General features: G+C 43.6%; 1 protein-coding gene across 3 annotated transcripts in view; it reads left to right on the top strand.

The window, feature by feature from the left end:
- Positions 1 to 8,831, top strand: part of LOC139384132 (zinc finger MYM-type protein 4) — a 28,059-nt gene extending 19,228 nt beyond the window's left edge. The window contains exons 21-27 of one of the 3 annotated variants that reach the window (XM_071128806.1): positions 1,366 to 1,460; positions 2,822 to 2,978; positions 3,113 to 3,267; positions 6,952 to 7,066; positions 7,191 to 7,433; positions 7,620 to 7,743; positions 7,939 to 8,831. In XM_071128806.1, the coding sequence (XP_070984907.1) occupies positions 1,366 to 1,460; positions 2,822 to 2,978; positions 3,113 to 3,267; positions 6,952 to 7,066; positions 7,191 to 7,433; positions 7,620 to 7,743; positions 7,939 to 8,161 (1,112 nt within the window). In that variant the 3' untranslated portion in view covers positions 8,162 to 8,831. The remainder of the gene's footprint in view (positions 1 to 1,365; positions 1,461 to 2,821; positions 2,979 to 3,112; positions 3,268 to 6,951; positions 7,067 to 7,190; positions 7,434 to 7,619; positions 7,744 to 7,938) is intronic. The other 2 variants (XM_071128808.1, XM_071128807.1) reach the window with 2 other exon arrangements.
- The last annotated feature ends 13,078 nt before the right edge of the window (positions 8,832 to 21,909 follow it).

Here is a 21,909-nt window from a genome sequence, read left to right as displayed (position 1 = left end):
TTATTTATTAAATTCCCACATATCACATCTGTGTCATCTGTATAAGTGTCCTTATAAACTGGGTGGTTTGAGCCCTGAATACTGATTGGCTGACAGCCGTGGTATATCAGACCGTATACCAAGGGTTTGACAGAACATTTCTCTTTTAATGTTCTAATTACATTGGTAAGCAGTTTATATATGTATATGTACCCCAGTCCTTATTGCATAATTATACAACGGGTAGGTCTAATTCTGGATGCTGATTGGTTAAAACCGCTTTCCAGCTGGTCTATTGCACAAGTTACCACGGCTAAAGCTTGATCTCAACTGTAAAAAGCATCTAGATATTTTCTTTTAGACTAGCATTTGGTTTTCAATAGAGGGGATTTGTATAAACCTTGCTGTCTCTGACCATGGCAACATTGTTTCAATATTGAAATTCGTTCTCCAACTGTCCCATTGTAATGAACGTGTAGTGGTTAGGACGAGACAGACAGGCAGCTTTTGTCAGCCAGTCGAGATCATGAATCAGCTGGCATCATTTTTATGGATATATACAAAGAAATGTCAGTAGAAAACAGGTCAAATGAAAGTAAATGCAGCTAGTTTGCTGTCTTTCCAGCTTCAGATTTAAGTGATTGTGTTAGCTGTGTTGTTGGCTAGCTCCTCAGAGCAACAGTGTCCTGATGAGAGAGCACATTTTCTATGCCAAGAGAAATCACGCATCATTAGCTCATTGTTATGGAAGTTTCCAAACAAATACAAATGCGCTTACTTTACTGTTATTCTGGCTGCACTGTTCGACGTGACTGTAAGTTAGCCGTAGTTGGCTAGCTAGCAAGCAAGGGATAACCGGACCGATAGAACGAACAACCAGCCAGGTTGGGTAGCAACCCTAGATGTGTGTCGGGGCTATAGCTCGGGGAAGGATGAACTAGTGTGACTAAATTAATCTAAATATAACGTTTTAAATTAAAATATGTCAGTTATTATTTGAGCATGTTGGTAACCTGCATTTTTTTATTTATTTTACCTTTATTTAACTAGGCAAGTCAGTTAAGAACAAATTCTTATTTTCAATGACGGCCTAGGAACAGTGGGTTAACTGCCTGTTCAGGGGCAGAACGACAGATTTGTACCTTGTCAGCTCGGGGGTTTGAACTTGCAACCTTCCAGTTACTAGTCCAACGCTCTAACCACTAGGCTACCCTGCCGCCCCATGAAAGTGATAATGCACTCGAAGCCAGTGTTTGGAGGATATATTTGCACGGTTTGCTGGCCCTCGACTTCGTTTCGGGCCTAACAACACCCGTACCAATATATCCTCTAAACATCGGCTTCTCTGGCATTATCACTTAAATGTGTATTTTCATGCTGTTTCAGATTTGTTTGATCCTGCTGCAGTGAAGGGGCAGAGACTGACTGTAAAGATTAGAAGACGTAAGAGACCCAGAGATGGCTTCCCTCCCAATAAACGGGTATGTCAATGATATAGGGTACGTCCCAAATGGAACCCGATTTCCTTTTTATAGTGCACTAGTTTTTGACTAACAGTAGTGTTCTATAAAGGGAATAGGGTGTCATTTGAGTGCAACATAGTCTACTGGTCACATGGGCTAGGTGATAGTTTTATTTATCTGTTATTTTACCAGGTAAGTTGACTGAGAACACATTCTCATTTGCAGCAACGACCTGGGGAATAGTTACAGGGGAGAGGAGGGGGATGAATCAGCCAGTTGTAAACTGGGGATTATTATGTGACCGTGATGGTCTGAGGGCCAGATTAGGCTAGTTGAGAACAAGTTCTCATTTACAACTGCGACCTGGCCAAGATAAAGCATAGCAGTGTGAACAGACAACAACATAGAGTTACACATGGAGTAAACAATTAACAAGTCAATAACACAGTAGAAAAAAAGTCTATATACATGCAAAAGGCATGAGGAGGTAGGCGAATAATTACAATTTAGCAGATTAACACTGGAGTGAAATGATCAGATGGTCATGTGCAGGTAGAGATACTGGTGTGCAAAAGAGCAGAAAAGTACATAAATAAAAACAGTATGGGTTGAGGTAGGTAAATTGGGTGGGCTATTTACCGATGGACTATGTACAGCTGCAGCGATCGGTTAGCTGCTCAGATAGCAGATGTTTGAAGTTGGTGAGGGAGATAAAAGTCTCCAACTTCAGCGATTTTTGCAATTCGTTCTAGTCACAGGCAGCAGAGAACTGGAAGGAAAGGCGGCCAAATGAGGTGTTGGCTTTAGGGATGATCAGTGAGATACACCTGCTGGAGCGCGTGCTACGGGTGGGTGTTGCCATCGTGACCAGTGAACTGAGATAAGGCGGAGCTTTACCTAGCATAATTTAGCCAGGACACCGGGGTTAACACCCCTACTCTTTCGATAAGTGCCATAGGATCTTTAATGACCTCAGAGAGTCAGGACACCCATTTAACGTCCCATCCGAAAGACGGCACCCTACACAGGGCAGTGTCCCCAATCACTGCCCTGGGGCATTGGGATATTTTTTTAGACCAGAGGGAAGAGTGCCTCCTACTGGCCCTTCAACACCAATTCCAGCAGTAATATAGTAATATAACACTTGTAATAAAGTAGTCATACAGTATAGTAATATAATGGTAACAGAACTAGTTAGTTAGGTAGTATGGCCCCTGTCACATCAGCGCCATTATTACTTTTGACTGCAATATGGTTGTATTATTAGATAATTCAACCAAAGATGTTATACAGTAAAAGTAAGTGGTTTCTACTCCTACTATGTTTTTGGTCCAACTGTTTTTCCCTTTCCCTTTCTGTGGGCGCTTTCTGTATTGCAGAGTTGTAAGCGAAGTGGGACTATTGACATGGTGGAGCACACTGTTTCACTCCCTCCTGTCAGATCAAAACTCCATCACAAGTACGGGGTGAAAGCCTGGAAGAATTGGGTCCTGCAGAGGAACAAACAGATTGACTTTGAATTTTCCAAAGATGCCTGTGAGTCCAACCTAACTGCACAGACCATTTTTAGAGCTTTGCTTATCATGTACATTTGTCCATCTTTCTCCCTATGGCAGCTAAATCCATGGTTCCCTGATCTGTTTTTTTGTGTCCATGTGTCACTCTTACAGCAGCTAAATCTATGGTTGTGAAGGAGAACGTGTTGCAGTGTAACTCCTCTGAGCTTAGTTACGGCCTCTGTCATTTCATCAGTGAGGTCCGTCGCCCCAACGGCCAGGCCTACCCTGCTGACAGCATCTTCTACCTTTGTCTGGGCATACAGCAGGTATTGAGCCTCCACGTTACTCCCTAGTATTTTATTTTTATTCAATACTTTATCCAAGATACTTCCAGTTAATCATTATACCTTATTCCGTTATCTGCTACGGAATAACGCTACACTCGCATTAACATCTGCTAACCATGTGTATGTGACAAATAAAATTTGATTTGATTTGATACCACCTTTTCTGTCTGTCAGTGGCCATACTGGTTATAGTGACATGATGGCAGCTAATGTGACAAATTGACTATTTTTCTTAATGTTTAAACAGCAATTTTTGTTCTCTTTGATTTTGCTTGAAAACAATAAGAACAATGTATATAATTCCACGTGAATTCACAATGTAGCTGCATTGCTGCCAGCAATGTTTTTTTTGTTTCACTGTGAGTCCTTTTCAGATGGTTAAGCATTGCACCTGTACTCTGTGGGTCCCGACAGATCATTGTGGCGCGGTCGGTCAGACAGACGACTTTAGGATAAAATATTTTTTTGTCCCGCCGATTATTTGGAAACGGTCGTATATACTAGCCTACCTATTGTATTGAAAGCACATCTTAGTCGCATTATCCAAACACTCAGAATTTGCTGCTTCATCTTCAGTAGCCTACCTCTCCTCTTCTACTTGGGCGTGTCAGATCAAGTGTGCCTATTGTACAGTGCATTCGGAAAGTATTCAGACCCCTTGACTTTTCCCACATTTTGTTACGTTACAACCTTATTCTAAAATTGATTAAATAGTTTATTTTTTTCGTCATCAATCTACACACAATACCCCATATTGCAAAAAAACTGTTTTTAGAAAAAATGTCAGACCCTTTACTCAGTACTTTTTTGAAGCAAATTTGGCACAATTACAGTCTCAAGTCTTCTTGGGTATGACGCTACAAGCTTGGCACACCTGGATTTGGGGAGTTTCTCCCATTCTTCTTTGCAAATCCTCTCCAACTCAGTCAGGTTGGATCGGAAGCGTTGCTGCACAGCTTTTTTCATGTCTCTCCGGAGATGTTAGATCGGGTTCAAGTCGGGGCTCTGGCTGGGCCCCTCAAGAACATGTCTTGTCGCAAAGCCACTCCCACTCCCTTGGCTGTGTGCTTAGGGTCAATTTCCTGTTGGAAGGTGAACCTTCGCCCCAGTCTGAGGTCCTGAGCGCTCTGGAGCAGGTTTTCATCAAGGATCTCTCTGTACTTTGCTCCGTTCATCTTTCCCTCAATCCTAACTAGTCCCCCTGCCGCTGAAAAACATCCCCACAGCATGATGCTGCCACCATCATGCTTCACCGTAGGGATGGTGCCAGGTTTCCTCCAGACATGATGCTTGGCAGTTATTGGTTTCATCAGACCAGAGAATCTTGTTTCTCATGGTTTGAGAGTCCTTTAGGTGCCCTTTGGCAAACTCCAAGCGGGCTGTTGTGCCTTTTTACTGAGGAGTCGTTTCCGTCTGGCCACTCTACCATAAAGACACGATTTGGTGGAGTGCTGCAGAGATGGTTGAGGAAGCTTCTCCCATCTCCACAGACAAACTCTGGAGCTCTGTCAGAGTGACCATCAGGTTCTTGGTCACCTCCCTGACCAAGGCCCTTCTCCCCTGATAGGTCAGTTTGGCCGGGCGTCAAGCTCTAGGTAGATTCATGATGGTTCCAAACGTCTTCCATTTAAGAATGATGGAGGCAACGGTGTTCTTGTGGACCTTCAATGCTGCAGAAATGTTTAGGTACCTTTCCCCAGTTCTGTGCCTCGGCATAATCCTGTCTTGGAGCTTTACGGACAATTCCTTTGACCTCATGGCTTTGTTTTTGCTCTGACATGCACTGTCAACTGTAGGACCTTATATAGACAGGTGTGTGCCTTTCCAAATCATGTCCAATCAGTTGAATCTACCACAGGTGGACTCCAATCAAGTTGTAGAAACATCTCAAGGATGATCAATGGAAATAGGTTGCACCTGAGCTCAATTTTGACTCATATCAAAGGTTCTGAATACTTATGTAAATAAGGTATTTTTGTTTTTCTATGAATCTGCAAACATTTTGAAAGACCTGTTTTATGCTTTGTCATTATGGGGTATTGTGTGTAGATTGATGAGGAAATGTTTCTATTTAATCCATTTTAGAAAAGTCTGTAAAGTAACAAAATGTGGAAAAGGGGAAGGGTCTGAATATTTTCGGAATGCACTGTGTGGTTTCTCTGAAATAGTATTCATGGGCGGCCAATCATTGCCAGTTATCTTTCCAAGGAAATGTACTTGCTAAATATAATTAGGCTATAGTTTACTTCATTGCCTAGAAATAAATATTGACCTCCCAACCAAAATCATCCCACTCCTAATAGGTAGGCAGAAAAAAAAATTCTAAATAGAAAGTGCAAGTCTCTAACTTGGCTCTCTTTAAGCTAGCTTATTGGCTGATTTAGCCCAGTAATACGGTAGCTTAATAGAATCTATTTCTTAGGTTATTTTTGTGCATTTTGATATTGCCTACAGGGCGCAAAATTGTCTGGAACCATGGCTGGTAGGTGAGCTGTGTCACATACTCCTAAAATAGCTGTTAAGTCAGACCAGTTCTTGATGTAGAGCGTTGTAGTCGGGACAGAACCAGCAGGTGCAGTATGAAAAGCTGCGGGGGTGGGATGAAGAAATCAGTCCCACGCAAACCTCTTACCTGCACAGCCCTTACTGGGACTCAATTCCACTTCGCAAACATTTGCATTTCCTTCTCATTTAACTTCTCAAAGTATTGCCATACAGGTATTTGCTGCTGTCGCTTGCCTTTCTCTCCCATTTTTCAAACTAATTAATGAAGATGGCGTAGTGAAGGAGAGTCGACTCCAAAATAATTGATTTCTCGACTCCAATTTCTGAGTGTCAAGATTTCATTATTTTTGGAACGGAGGAGACTGATTAGTTGCCATACTTCCGACAACACAAACACTTGCATCTTCCATAGCGATCTATCAACGGACGGAGGGGGGGCAGGAGCACAGTATAGGCAGTTCGGCCTCTAGGCAGGCAGGCAGAACCGTGCACTAGGCCTATATAGAGGCCGTGCACGCAGCGGTCTAAGGCACTGCATCTCAGTGCAGGAGGCGTCACTAAAGTACCTGGTTCGAATCCTGGCTGTATCACATCCGGCTGTGATTGGGAGTCCCATAGGGCGGCGCACAATTGGCCCACCATCGTCCGGATTTGGCCGGAGTAGGTCTTAACTGACTTGCCTAGTTAAATAAGTAAATAAAAATACATCGGCAATCAAAAGCTGTATATCGCAATTTCTTGCGTTGCAATGTCTCAACTTCAGTAAAGCAGGACCTCATCAATGAATAGGCTAGGATATTGAGATGAGCGAGATGCAACACGTTGCACAGGTTGTTCGCAGCTTGGTAGCTAGGGCACCAAAACAGCGGAGAAGTTGAGCCTCGCGCTTCAAAGCTTTTAGTTGTTGAGGAATTTGACCCACTATGCAGTTTACTTTCTGCGTCTACATAACAAAACGGTTTTCGGTTATGAATTTTTCTTAACATTAAGGATCCAAGTTTTAAATGTTCACACCCCTACTAGTAACATCAGTATTATCTGCACTTTTGCTATAGTAACTACTGCCCCAGGGACATCTATTGTATTTGCCCCTCTGCCAACTATAATATACAGTACCTAATGCCTCTCTCCCTCACCATCTCTCATTTGTCTCAACAGTATCTATTTGAGAATGGAAGGCTAGAGAATATCTTCACTGATATGCTCTATCATAAGTTCAGCATGGAGATTACTATGATGCTACATTACTGGAGTCCTACCCTGCTGCCCAGCGGTAAGAATGTTTCTAGCCTTCTTCTTCTCTTCTACGCCTGTCCTATCCCTTTAATGTCATGGACCATTTGAAACGCATACACAATGATGACACATCCCTCTGTCCCTCCACTGTTTCTCTTTAGGCTACCTGCATTCCCGTGTGGAGGAGGAGTACCTGTGGGACTGTAAACAGCTGGGAGCCTACTCCCCCATCGTGCTGCTCAACACCTTGCTCTTCTTTGGCACCAAGCTATTCCAGTTCAAGACCATGGGCCAACACAGACGTCTGTCCTTCACCAACTTCACCCGCTGTACCAGGGTCACCAAGAACGGCAAGAGCTCCTTCCTGAGGTTTAGGCCTGGTCAGGATGTGTCAGACACCCCCGGTGAGTTGAGTTCCAACCTCAATGGTGTTCAAGGCTATCACATTCTATTTTATTTTATTCTACTTTCTTTATCCCATTAAGCGCAATTAAGAAAGGCATTGCCATATCACAAGCAATAACATCCTCCACGAGTTCCATAATGCGTTGTGGGTTGTGAGTTGTTTTCTCTTTTGTGTGCATATCCAGATCTGCTAGCTTTGCCTGCCAAGAGAAGGCTGGATGAAGAGGAAGGTGACATGGAGATGCCTGAGAATACTGAGAACCCACTACGCTGCCCTGTCAGACTCTACGAGTTCTACCTCTCCAAATGGTGAGATTACATAGTACATCTTTATTTCTGTTATATTCCACTCTAATTTTACTGGAGCTATATGACTTGTTTGTGATATTGACAATGTTTTAATGCCTCAATGTTTTGCAGTCTGAAAAACAAAAATTGAGAATATTTCTGGAGTTGCTGCCTTTTGATAATTCTATAATCCTCTTCCTTTGTCTCTACCTGCAGCTCAGAGTCGGTGAAGAATAGACCACACCTGTTCTACTTGCAGCCAGAGCTCTCCTGTCACTCAAATAGCCTGCTGTGGTATTCTGCCCAGCAACTAGAAGGCCCTGCGCTGGAAAGCATGCTCACACGCATCCTGGCAGTACGGGAGGTCCACCTGGATGAGCTTCCGCTGCATAATCACTATACTGAAGCCTCCACAGATGATGACGATGACCATTTGTAGTGGGAATAACCTACTCATGGAATGGCACACTATTCCCCATATAGTGCAGTGCAGTACGTTTCAACAGGGCCCATAGGGCTCTGGTCAAAAGTAGTGCACTATATAGGGGTTAGGGTGCCATTTCGGACACGGTCATGGACATGCCGCAAACATGCACAATCATGTAAAGACAATAAGATACTGTCTGACACTTCATTTAGTTTTCCATTACATCTTTGTTCTTAGATTCTAGTTTTAGATGATGAATGGAATTATGGCTCACAAAACATTAAAACTATTCATGTTACATTTGTTTCTGTTTGTTTTTCTAGTTTGTTAATATAGCTGAAAATGTTGTTACTTTCTACCAATCTGCCTTATTCTGAGGGCCCACACAACTAATTCCATAGTCTTGACCATCCAAACTACTAACTAAACCGAGGTGATCACATAATGTTGTACATAGTTTTGTTGTTTTAGTTTTTTGTATGAATCCCTCTGTTGTGGACTTGAATAAGCAACATTTTGCAAAGGACATTTCTGTCTGCTCTGCTGTCTGTTGTCTGAAGTGATTAAAAGAACTTGACTGAGAATACAACTCATAAACCAAATGGAAATGTTCCTTCACTGTGAAAGTGATCATCAGTTAGATTTGTGAATAATGTTATGGTAAATTGCCTGTATGAAAATCTGAGTGGCGTTGAAGAGTCGTTCTCATCTGCTTGACTGCATGATTTACTAATTGATGATTCCAAGGTGGGGTGATGTATCGTGCTTTAGCAGTGCAGAGTATTGTTATTGTACAGCACATGATGTGTTGTTGGACAAATAGAAGAGAGAAGCCACGTTCTCCTTGCATGTGCGAAAGGGCATGAGTGGGAGGGGAGAGGGCACTGTACTGAGAGAAGTGGTACTGGGGGATTGAGTGTGCTGAGCAAAGAAGCGTTTGTGTGGGAGAGAGAGGAGGCAGGTAAAAGAAACTGCAGGCTTTATCCTCATGTATCTCTCAGCCAAGCCAAACACATTGAAAGTGGTTATATAACAGAACATGTTTTGTTTGCTATACCCATTTCTGATTCGTTTCGAATGATGTCATTTCAAGGATATCATTCTGCCAATGTCACATGCATCACCTGTGTGAGCCGGAGATGATGAAGCTGTGACTGTCTTTCTTTTCACCACGTCTTTAGAGCCGTCTGATTTCCCCTGCTGATTCATGTCTGGGGAGGACATCAAAGCCCACAGAGGTCATACCTAAATGGAGTGAAAAGAGGACGGAGAGAAAGAAAAAAGAGAAAAAGTTTGTCTTTAATAGAAACCTCTGAAGCAGCCTTAGAAACATGGGGGAGGGGAATCTGTGTGAGGGCGAGAGATGGAGAGCGGGTGAGAGAGAAGAGGGGGGTGGCTTGCGTTGGTGTTCAAATAAGAGACCATTTGTCAAATAAACAGTGCCTCTGAGCAGATGGATGATTTACATGGTTTCTTAAACCTTTAGTTTCTTCATTTCAGAAATGATGTATTCTGGAGCGCAAGCAACGAGATGGATTAATCAGCTGCCATGGCAATGACAAGTTTTTGACTCATTTATTGATGGGGACAGTTGAAATTGATGACAGCAGAGACTAGCATGAGGAGAAGGTGATGCGGAGAGAGACAAAGGGAAATACTTTGGAGGTTCTGAATGAACCAACACAGAGAGAACAGTGAGTTATCCAGCATCATGTTGCAGTCGTGAGTTATTTTTTTGAAGCTGCAACTCTATTCAACACCTTTGTGAATCTGTTTTTGTGTTGTTGGCTGCAGTTCTGTCAGAGCAAGCGAGCAAAATTGTTCTTGAATGTGCCTCTATGACAAAAATAATTTCTCCAAGCTCCTGTACTGGTATTATTGAGCGGAGAGAGAGGCAATTTTAATAGACCTTACAGATGGCACTCAATCTGAATATTATTTGTAATTGACTATTGCATGATGAAAAGGAATGACCTGACATGCATCATACTCATTTTTAAGTTGTCTCACTGCACTTCTTTTATATCTAGTATATTTCAATTACCATCACTTTTTAGACTACTATTTTTGGAACATTTACTGACAGTAATTTTTGCTGGTGGTGGATAGAACACCATGGGGAAGCCTCTTAGTCGACCGTGTTGCTTCAGGCAGTGTCCCTGCTGCCTGGAGAAGAGTGTGGACGGGGATGGCTACAATGAGGACGGTTACATCCCCCAGCGCTCCATCTACGACACCATGTGTATCAATGAACAGATTGACCATGGCTCTGCTCAGAGCACCATAACCTCTAGGGGAGGCCAGGACAACAACTTCTCCAGCAACGGCAACCAAGGGGTAGGGGCAGGTGCCTGCGGGGACATGATCACGTTTGAGGCACGATCTACAACTCCCATACCTTCCATGGGTAGGAGGCTAGACGAAAGGGTGATATTTGACCAGCTGAAGCTGGTTGAAGCTGGCCAGAGCAGCCGTTCCGCAGGGGGGTTTGGGGGGAGGTCAGTGTCCCCCAGTGTCTCCTTGATTTCAGCCCCTGGGGGAAATTCCTCCTCCAGTGGCAAGAGACATCAACACCAGCATGACAGCGGCAAGAGAGGGGACAACGGCCAGCGCTCCTGGAAAGTCCTAACACCCCCTAAACATCTTGAGCATCTAGAACTCTCATCTGGAGATGTAATGGAGAAGAATTTCTTAAATCCTTTCTACTCACAACACAACATGACCTCCCCTCTAATCTCACCCTTCTCTGGGTCACCCCTTTCCTCTGGCTGTCACACCCCTGTGTTCTGCTCCCCAGCCAAGCCCCTTCCGTTTCAGTATCAGAGCTTAGTCTTTGAAGAATCACCCCCCTCTCAGCCTCGTCACCCCCCTCCCAAACCCCCTCTCGCCCAGCTCTCTGTCACGGCCCTCCAATGTGTTCAAGAGGATCTCAGAAGGATAGGAGGAAGAGACAGAGAAACAGAAAGAAAGAATGTGAAAGGGGGAGAGATTGAGAAAAAAAGGGCGGTATCCCACTCAGTGGGCTCCATGTCTCAAGAGGAGAATGTTGGGGTTTTTGGTTTTGCGCCGAGAACGAAGGCACTGGACTCAGCCATTGACAATGATTCTCCCTTCTCCCCAGAGCCACCCCGTGACACTACCCCCCTCTTGCTCGATCAGATTTCCCCAGGACCTGCCCCTGCTCGTGCTGTGAGCCCCCAGCCTATGGAATCTACCTGGCCTCGCAGGCTGATTGTAAGGAAGAGAACTGTTAGACAAGGTGGTGCAATCCATAACTTTCCTATCCTTCCCCCTCTGCCCTCCCTGGTGGTGCTTAGTGCCATGGAGAAAAAAAATCTTCCCCACCTCACCCCTTTCTCTGAGCACCAGGGTAAATTGGTAGGGTTGATGGGTAGGGTGGGTTACTCCTTGAAGGAGCAACACTTGGAAAATTGGAGGGTCTTCTCTGCAAAAAAAACTCTCCAACAACCAGAGAAGGAAGGGGAAGGAGGGGAGGAGCCAGAATGTAAAAGCAGCGATGGCACTGAGTCAAGTATAAAGGAGGGAGATCCAGAAAGCAAGGAGCAGGAGAGTGGAGCAAGAGGTGGCGGTGCTGAGGTGGAGGAGTGGGACACAGTGCTCGGTATGGTGAACACACTGTGGGATGAAGGCTGGGGGGATGCAGAGTCTTACACTGGCTCACTGAGGCACTGGCCTCTGCTCAAACCCCCTTCTGGGTTTGGAGGATCTCACCCACCCTCTAGTGCTGCTTCTGAACTCTCTCTCCTGGAGCTGGAGAGAAGGGCCAAGGATGTAGAAAGTGAGCTTGTAGCAGAACAATGTCTGACAGATTCTCTGAGAAAGAAAGCTTCACAGCTCACAGCAGAGCAGTCTGTTGTTTCTGGAAGTGTCTCTGAACCTGAGCAGATCAGTACCCAACCCAGCCTGGAACTCCTTGCCATGGGGTGCTCAACAGGGACAAAAAATGTCAAGGAAGATGGTTCGCCTGATTTCAACCTGACCTTGGAGTCAGACTCAAGTGGAGTCTTCATGTCGAACCCCAGTCAGACAAGCCAGGAAGACAACGCCTCAGATGGTAGTGACAGACCCTTGACTGAGTCAGACTTGGGGAGCAACACATCTCTGGACGAGGATAAAGACGAGGTTGCATTTAAAGACTGGGGGAGGGAGGAGAGCACCGAGCTTCAGTGGTGCTACCCATCACTCTTAAAGAGCTCCTCTCACTGTGAGGGATATGGAATTGAGGAAGAAGCACCTTTGATGAAAGACACTGAAATGGGTGACATGCAATCCACCAACAATGAAGGGCCTGATAACTCAGATCTACATGATGGTTTCACCCCTTTAAACCAGGCAGAATTGAAACCGAGGAACAAGAGTGTTAAGATCATATCTGGCACTGACTCCCCACTCCCCTTGTCCCCCTCCAGACATGAGATACCACGGAAGAAGTCAGGCCTGGACAGCAGTGACCTGGATCCATTTGCCACTACAGATAGTTTTGTATACCTGGCTGTGTCTGTGCTCCCTGATGTCTCACTGGCACAGGAGGAGCCCCCCTCTCTCCCCACTGAGTCTACACCCCCAACCTCCCTTTCCAGACCCCTCTGCCCCAACGTTGAGGAGAGTGACTTCCTCTCAACAGATAGCTTTGTGTATCTGGCGGGTCCTGAGTGTCATCTGCTTGCCACAGAAGGCCACTCTTCCTTTATTCGTTGTTCCAAGGGGTCCGACTCCTCCGATGACAGCGGGTCCGGAGTGGACTTTGTGCTCGGCTCCATGGTTGGAGACAGTGACTGGGATTCTGATGAGTCCGAGTCCGGCTCTAAGTCTAAACCAATCAAACAACCGACATGGGATCTGTGGGAGGAATTAGAGCAGGAAGTGTTGTCTGATCTATTCTGTGAGGAAGTGAAACCAGTGACAGAGCCAGTGACAGAGGAAATGACAGTCCCTGTAACCGATCAACCGAGGAAGGTTACCTGGCAGTTCAGGGCTGCTGAAGGTTCCACTCGTCAGACGAGTAAAAAAGACACGTCATCCTCTTCATCTTCCTCTTCATCCTCTTCATACTCCTCAACCCACACAGAGGTGTGAGAGGAGAGACACACTGACTGCGTCTCACATGGCACCCTATTCCCTATATAATTCATTGCTTTTGACCAGGACCCATTGGGAATAGGGTGCCATTTGGGACACAAACAAAGTTTGAGTCTGGTTCATAGTTGTTGATCTCACAGTGATTAAGGCAGCCCGTGACATTCTTTTAATTCAATTATAAATTCGTTTTTAAGGTTTTAAACACCATAACCAATTGATTCAGTCATACGTTTTGGTATTCATGCTTCATTTAAGTAAAGATAGTCATAGTAAATACTACCTTAATAAGAGCTTCATTCTTCATAGATTTCTATTACCATATAAGCAAAATTGAAGAATTCTCCTTCTACAGTTGCTTTATTTAATGTATTTTCTGTTGCATCAAATAAGTTACATATCATTTGTCAAGTTGATTGATATTGAGATACTGTTGGATTTTCATTTACAGTATTCTTGATACACATGGGAAACTGTTGAGTGTGAAAAACCCAGCAGCGATGCAGTTCTTGATTATTTGTCTTGCCCATTCAGTCTCTGAATGGCACACATACACAATCCATGTCTCAATTGTCTCATTGCTTCATTTAACAAGTGACACCCATAAGGGATCATAGCTTTATCCTGGATTCACCTGGTCAGTCTTTGTCATGGAAAGATCAGGTGTTACTGTTTTTCAGTATATTTAATTTATAAAAAGTGTTGATTGGGTCTTGTATAAATGAAAATCATGAGTGAATGTGGTGTATTTTATCATTGGTACATTTCCCAGCGTCGCCCGGGATAGGGCTTGGCCGGAGTAGGCCGTCATTGTAAATAAGAATTTGTTCTTAACTGCCTTGCCTAGTTAAATAAAGGTTAAATATTTTTTTTTTGTCAAATATATAATAAAGTGCTCTGAAATAAATGTTGCATTGTAAAGCTATGAAGATTTCTTGCAGTTAACTATTGATCTACAGTAGCCTACCTTGCCTGGTTCTTGATGGTGTATAATAAATACTAAGTGATGCATACACATAAAGGGAGCTATTGTAAAGCTTTTATGTACAACTTGTTGTTGAAATGCATAAATGTGCAAATAAATACCTTGACTTGGTGGCTCTAATGGGGATTCTGTGTCACCTGCATTTTGTCTGTTGGGAAAAGTAAGCCCCACATTTATTTTTCTACATTTTTATTTTACCACTGCAAGTGAATACATCCAAGGGCAACACCCCTCTATTGCAGAAATGTAGGGCTCTGTCTGTCTATTTCAGGCCAAATTAATTAGATCATTGTGAACCAGGCCAGTGAGGTGGCAGTGGATGTGATAATGGGGTGGGGGCTGTCGTAATTAATAGTTAATTTGTATGTCAGCTATAATTCACATGAGGATCAATACCCACATTATCTGAGGAGACTGACAGACAAACTGTTGTGTTTGTGTCTGAGTAGGAGTTCATTGGGTTTGTTTGTGCCATCTTGCCACTCCTTGTCATTCCAATCATTACAAGGAGTGGCAAGGAGTGGCATGATTGCACGAACAGACTAGTATGGAAAGAATTGAAGGCTGGAAAACACTCATCTTTAAACCTTGCTTGAATAAAACAATGCATTTTTAATGTTGAGCGAGCTTTGCACCTTTTCATTGAACAGACTAGTACCCAGGCTAATAGTATACGAATGGCCTTTCATCACAGCCACAGTGTTTGTCTGGGTGACTAACATCTCAATACCATTACTGTCACTCACTCATATGTGACACTGTTCTTTTTTTTGTGTATTTTTGTTTGAAGAAGGAATCATTGTTACCCCAACCCAAATAAGTGGAACAGTTGACATTGAGCTCTGGCGCATTGAATGACAGAGATGACATCAACCTTTTGTTTGAGCATCTTGAGGGAGGAGACTTCTCCAGTGAAGGTTTGACAGGGCACCACATAAAAAAAATACACCTCACATGTTCATGCAATGAGGATCTCTCATAATCATGAATATTGTGGCTTTGGCGTGCTTCAAACACACCAGACGTGGTTATTGCATAATTGATTGATTCTGCTAAAGATTATTATTGAGAATACCTAGTCTACAGAGCCTTCAGAATGTATTCACACCCCTTTACTGTTTCCACATTTTGTTGTGCCTGAATTTAAAATGAATTTAATTTAGATTTTTTTGTCACTATACACAATACCCCATAATGTCAAAGTGAAATTATCTTTTTTTTCTTCAAATTAAATAAAAGTGAAAAGCTGAAATGTCTTGAGTCAATAAGTATTCAAACCCTTTTTTATGGCAAGTGTAAATAAGTTCAGGAGTAAAATTTGCTTAACAAGTCACATAAGTTCCATGGACTCATGCCATGTGTTTAACATGATTTTTTTTATAACTACCTCATCTCTGTAACCCACACATACGATTGATTATCTGTACGGTCCCTCAGTCGAGCAGTACATTTCAAACACAGATTCAGCCACAATCACCTGTTAGGTTTCCCAATGCCTTGCAAAGAAGGGCACCTAGTGGAAGATTGTTTTTAAAGCAGACATTGAATATCCGTTTGAGCATGGTAAAGTTATTCATTGCACTTTCGATGGTGTATCAATACACCCAGTCACTACAAAGATATTTCTGTATTTCATTTAAAAAAGATCGCAAACATTTCTAAAAACATGTTTTTGCTTTTATTCAGGCTGTAACACAACAACATGTGGAATAAGTCAAGGGGTGTGAATACTTTCTGAAGGCACTCTATATTAGCCTGGTCCCAGATCTGTTTGTGCTCTTGCCAAGTACATTGGCATGACAACCCACATGAAAAAATACTATGGTATACTATGGTATACAGTGTATTCGGAATGTATTCAGACCCCTTGACTTTTCCCACATTTTGTTACATTACATCCTTATTCTAAAATTGATTAAATTATCAATCTACATCAATCTACACATAATACCACATAATGAAAAAGCAAAAGCAGGTATTTAGAAATGTTTCAAAATGTATTAAAAATAAAAAACAAATACCTAATTTACATAAGTATTAAGACTCTTTGCTATGAGACTCAAAATTGAGCTCAGGTGAATCCTGTTTCCATTGATCATCCTTGAGATGTCTCTGCAACTTGATTGGAGTCCACCTGTCGTGCATTCAATTGATTGGCGTTGATTTGGAAAGGCACAGACCTGTCTATATAAGGTCCCACGGTTGACAGTGGATGTCAGAGCAAAAACCAAGCCATGAGGTCAAAGGAATTGTCTGTAAAGCTCCAAGACTGTATTGTGTCAAGGCACAGATCTGGGGAAGGGTACTAAAAAATGTCTGCAGCATTGAAGGTCCCCAAGAACACAGTGACCTCCATCCTTCTTAAATGGAAGAAGTTTGGAACCACCAAGACTCTTTCTAGAGCTGGCCGCCCGGCCAAACTGACCTATCAGGGGAGAAGGGCCTTGGTCAGGGAGGTGACCAAGAACCTGATGGTCACTCTGACAGAGCTCCAGAGTTCCTCGGTGAAGATGGGAGAACCTTCCAGAAGGACAACCATCTCTGCAGCACAATGGCTTCCGTCTGGCCACGGTGGAGTGGCCAGACGGAAGCCATACCTCATTAAAAGGCACATGACAGCCCGCTTGGAGTTTGCCAAAAGGCACCTAAAGGACTCTCAGACCATGAGAAGCAAGATTCTCTGGTCTGATGAAACCAAGATTGAACTCTTTGGCCTGAATGCCAAGCTTCACGTCTGGATGAAACCCGGCACGATCCCTGCGGTGATGCATAGTGGTGGCAGCATCATGCTGTGGGGACGTTTTTCAGCGGCAGGGACTGAGAGACTAGTCAAGATCGAAGGAAAGATGAACGGAGCAAAGTACAGAGAGATCCTTGATGAAAACCTGCTCCAGAGTGCACAGGACCTCAGACTGGGGTGAAGGTTCACCTTCCAACAGGACAACAACCCTAAGCACACAGCCAAGACAAAGCAGGAGTGGCTTCGGGACAAGTCTCTGAATGTCCTTGAGTGGCACAGCCAGAGCCCAGACTTGAACCCAATCGAACACCTCTGGATAGACCTGAAAATATCTGTGCAGCGACACTCCCCTACCAACCTGACAGAGCTTGAGAGGATCTGCAGAGAAGAATGGGAGAAACTCCCCAAATCCAGGTGTGCCAAGCCTTTAGTGTCATACCCAAGCAGTGGTGGAAAAAGTACCCAATTGTCATACTTGAGTAAAAGTAAAGAAACCTTAATTAATACACAATGACTCTAGTCAAAGTGAAAGTCCCCCATTATTATCCTACTTGAGTAAAAGTATAAAAGTATTTGGTTTTAATTATACTTACAAATCAAAAGTAAATGTAATTGCTAAATTATACTTAAGTATCAAAAGTATAAATCATTTCAAATGTTGGGCTCGAGGCTGTAATCGCTGCCAATGATGCTTCAAGAAAGTACTGAGTAAAGGATCTGAATACTTATGTAAATGTTTTTTTTTTTCAATTTTTTATTTGTAAAAAGCAAGAATTTCTAAAAACCTATTTTTGTGTTGTCATTATGGAGTATTGTGTGTAGATTGATGAGAGGGGGACTATTTAATCAGTTTTAAAAGAAAGGCCGTAACAGAACAAAATGTGGAAAAAGTGAAGGTATCTGAATACTTTCCAAATGCACTGAAAATACTACAGTATTCACTGTAGTCTTTTTGCGGACTAGAGTACAGTTAATACTGCAGTATTTACTGTTATATACTGTAGTATTTACAGGTAACTATAGTATAACTACTGTGGTTATCACGGCTGTTGAAAGAACTGGACCAAGGTGCAGCGTGGTGAGTGTACATATTCTTCTATTTAGAAAAGATGCCGAACAAATCAATAAACACAACAAAACAAACAGTGAAGCTAAAGGCTATGTGCCATAAACAAAGTCAACCTCCCAAAAAGACAGGTGGGAAAAGGGCTACCTAAGTATGGTTCTCAATCAGAGACAACGATAGACAGCTGTCCCTGATTGAGAACCCTACCCGGCCAAAACATAGAAATACAAATAATAGAACATAGAATACCCACCCCAAATCACACCCTGACCAAACCAAATAGATCATTTTTATGTCTCTAAGGTCAGGGTGTGATGGTACCCCCCCCCCAAAGGTGCGGACTCCAGCCGCAAAACCTGAACCTATAGGGGAGGATCTGGGTGGGCATCTATCCGCGGTGGCGGCTCAGGTGCGGGAACGCTGACCCCACTCCACCACTGGCTCACCCCACTTTGGTGGCACCTCTGGTGTGGGGACCCTCGTCTCCGACCCCGGACTGGGAACCCTCGTAGCGGGCCCCGGACTGGAGGCCGTCTCTGGGGGCCCCGGACTGGAAGACGTCGCTGGAGGCTTCGTGCCATGGATCATCACTGGAGGCTTCGTGCCATGGATCATCACTGGATGCCTCGTCCCATGGATCATCACTGGAGGCTTTTTGCCATGGATCATCACTAGAGTGGAGAGACACACAAGGAGGCCTTGCTCTGGGAGCAGGCACAGGACTCAACAGGCTGGGGAGACATACAGGAGGCTTAGTTCTTGGCAGAGGCACCGGATACACTGGGCCGTGGAGGCGCAATGGCGGTCTCGAGCACAGAGCTGGCATAACCCGTTCTGTCTGGATGCCCACTTCCACCCGGCAAATGTGGGATGCTGGCACAGAGCACACCGGCCTGTGAAGGCTCACTTGAGACACTGTGCGCATCACCCCATAGCACGGTGCCTGACCAGTCACATGCTCGCCACGGTAAGCACGGGGAGTTGACTCAGGTCTGAATCCGGACTCTGCCACACTCCCTGTGTGCCCCCCAAAAACTTTTGGGGGAGTGGCCTCCCAGTCTTTGGTGCCGGCCGTAACCCTGTGTAAACCTGGGCCCTCTTTCTCGCTGCCTCCACCTTCCTCTCTGCTATCAGCTGCTCCCACGGCAGGCGATCCACCAGGATCTCCTCCCATGTCCAGGATCCTTTGCCATTTAGGATGTCCTCCCATGTCCAGTCCTCCTGAACACGCTGCTCCTCCTTACCACGCTGCTTGGTCCGTTTGTGGTGGGAAGTTCTGTCACGGCCGTTGAAAGAACTGGACCAAGGTGTAGCGTGGTGAGTGTACATATTATTTTATTTAGAAAAGACGCCGAACAAATCAATAAACACAACAAAAACAAACAGTGAAGCTAAAGGCTATGTGCCATAAACAAAGTCAATCTCCCACAAAGACAGGTGGGAAAAGGACTACCTAAGTATGGTTCTCAATCAGAGACAATGATAGACAGCTGTCCCTGATTGAGAACCCTCCCTGGCCAAAATATAGAAATACAAATAATAGAACATAGAATACCCACCCCAAATCACACCCTGACCAAACCAAATAGAGACATAAAAAGGATCTCTAAGGTCAGGGTGTGACAGTGGTAAAAGAAAACTGTAGTACACACCATAGTAATTAATGTAGTGTTTTTTTGTGGATTGTTGTATACTGCAGTAATCACTGTTTTTGTGGACTGTACTATACTGTAGTATTTACTGTAGTGTTTTAGTGGACACTACTGTAGCATTTACTATAGTGTTTTTATTTTATTATAATTGACATAGAAGTGGAGGCTTTCTCCTTCTGGAAACCTATTGGAGAAATACCAAAAGAGCACATTTTCCATAACCTCTAGGTAGGTAGGCCTGAACAGATAGTTCAGAACTGATGTGGTTTTCTATAAACTTGTGGGTAGGTCTGAACAGATAGTTCAGAGCTTCTTCTCTTTCAATAAACTGTAGGGAACACAATATATGGTCTATACTTGGAATTTAGGATTCTCAATTTTGTGTGGCAAAAATTGCGATTTGGAGCCAGGGAATGGGTAGGGTATATGCAAATTAAATACTGTAGTATTTACTATTATCATTAGAGAATAAAGAAATGAACATTTTTCATATTTAACATGTTTATTTTCTCACTCAATTTTTTGAGTGAGTATGTGAGTGAGTATGAGTGAGTATGTGGGGGTGCATGCTGTGTGCTTGTTTCTACAGTGTGATATGTAGCCAGCTAGGACACTGCATGAGTGGGTGTAGCCGAGTGGGTGAATCATGCAGTAGAATATCTGCCAGGTGCTACACTTGTTGAATCGACATTGTTTCCACATCGTTTCAATGAAATAACGTTGAACCAACGTGTAATAGATGTCTGTGCCCAGTGGGATCAGACCATACTAGAATGAGGGACAATAAGCAGTGTGAGCCATGGCAACGAGAGAGCACTAAAGGAAATTGTTATTGTGGTTAGATGACAGAGGGAAGAATAGAGTGAGGGAGAGGGTGTGTTGATAATGGAGAAATGGAATTGTAGGAGGGAAGTACAAGTAAAAGGCTAACAGGTGTCACTTATGTAACGTTAAGGCAGGCAATGTGCTGTGCTGTGGATGGAGTGTGCTATTTTAAAAGGCGTTGTAGCTGAGAGAGAGAGACCGTGTGGGCTGAGGCTTTAGAATGCAGACGGGGATAGAGTGAGAGAGAGAGTGAGAGAGAGAGAGAGAGAGAGAGAGAGAGAGAGAGAGAGAGAGAGAGGGACAGAGAGAGACAGAGAGAGAGAGAGAGAGAGAGAGAGAGAGAGAGAGAGAGACAGGGAGAGAGAGAGAGAGAGAGAGAGAGAGAGAGACAGAGAGAGAGAAAGAGAGAGAGAGAGAGAGAGAGAGAGAGAGAAATTCAGAAAAGGGAGAGCTTTTGAATTGATCTGTTTAACCATTTTTGTTGTAGCTTTTGAACCTTGCAAAGATTGTTGTGACCTTTTGAATTGTATAAAGGTTGTTGCCTTTTTATCGTGTAAAGCATACTGCAGGAAAGGGGTTTTGAATTGTCTGTGGTGGCGATGCAAATTCCTTTTTGTTGAAGAGTGAGAGGTGATTTCATTTGCATGGCGTGAGTGAGGTGAGTGAGGTGAACGTTGCACATTTGAGAAATGAAAGCACTTTATGTACCCACAGTAGTCCCCCCATTTGAAGATGTCATACGTATTTGGACAAATTCACTTAAAGTGTATTCAAGCAGTCAAAAGTTTAGAATTTGGTCCCATATTCATTGCACACTATAACTACATCAAGCTTGTGACAAGAAACGTGTTGAATGCATTTCCAGGACCGGATTAAGAAATCATAGGCCCCGGGGTTACAAAACCTTCTATGGATTATATGTTTAGGGCCACCACGCAACAAGATGTAGCCTATATTTGGCGCACATGCTGCCCAAACTGCAGCCTTCCTGACACTTTATGTTGGTGTTTCCTTAATTTAATTAATTTGAATGAATTACATTTATTTTGTGCTTGTGATAAAAACATTTTTTATAAACTATTGATGGTCTGTGTCTAAATTATATTTTGAACATTTAGAGCGGGCTTCTGTGGTTGGAAAAAATATATTATAATAAAATCAAAAACGTAAGTCTATCAAATGTATTTATAAAGCCCTTCTTACATCAGCTGATGTCACAAAGTGCTGTACAGAAACCCAGCCTAAAACCTCAAGCAGCAAGCAATGCAGGTGTCGAAGCACAGTGGCTAGGAAAAACTCCCTAGAAAGGCCAGAACCTAGGAAGAAACCTAGATAGGAACCAGGCTATGAGGGGTGGCCAGTCCTCTTCTGGCTGTGCCGGGTGGAGATCATAAC

This window comes from Oncorhynchus clarkii, chromosome 25, assembly GCF_045791955.1.
Source record: "Oncorhynchus clarkii lewisi isolate Uvic-CL-2024 chromosome 25, UVic_Ocla_1.0, whole genome shotgun sequence".
NCBI classification, from domain to species: Eukaryota; Metazoa; Chordata; class Actinopteri; order Salmoniformes; family Salmonidae; genus Oncorhynchus; species Oncorhynchus clarkii.
This window is presented reverse-complemented; position numbering and strand designations above follow the sequence as displayed.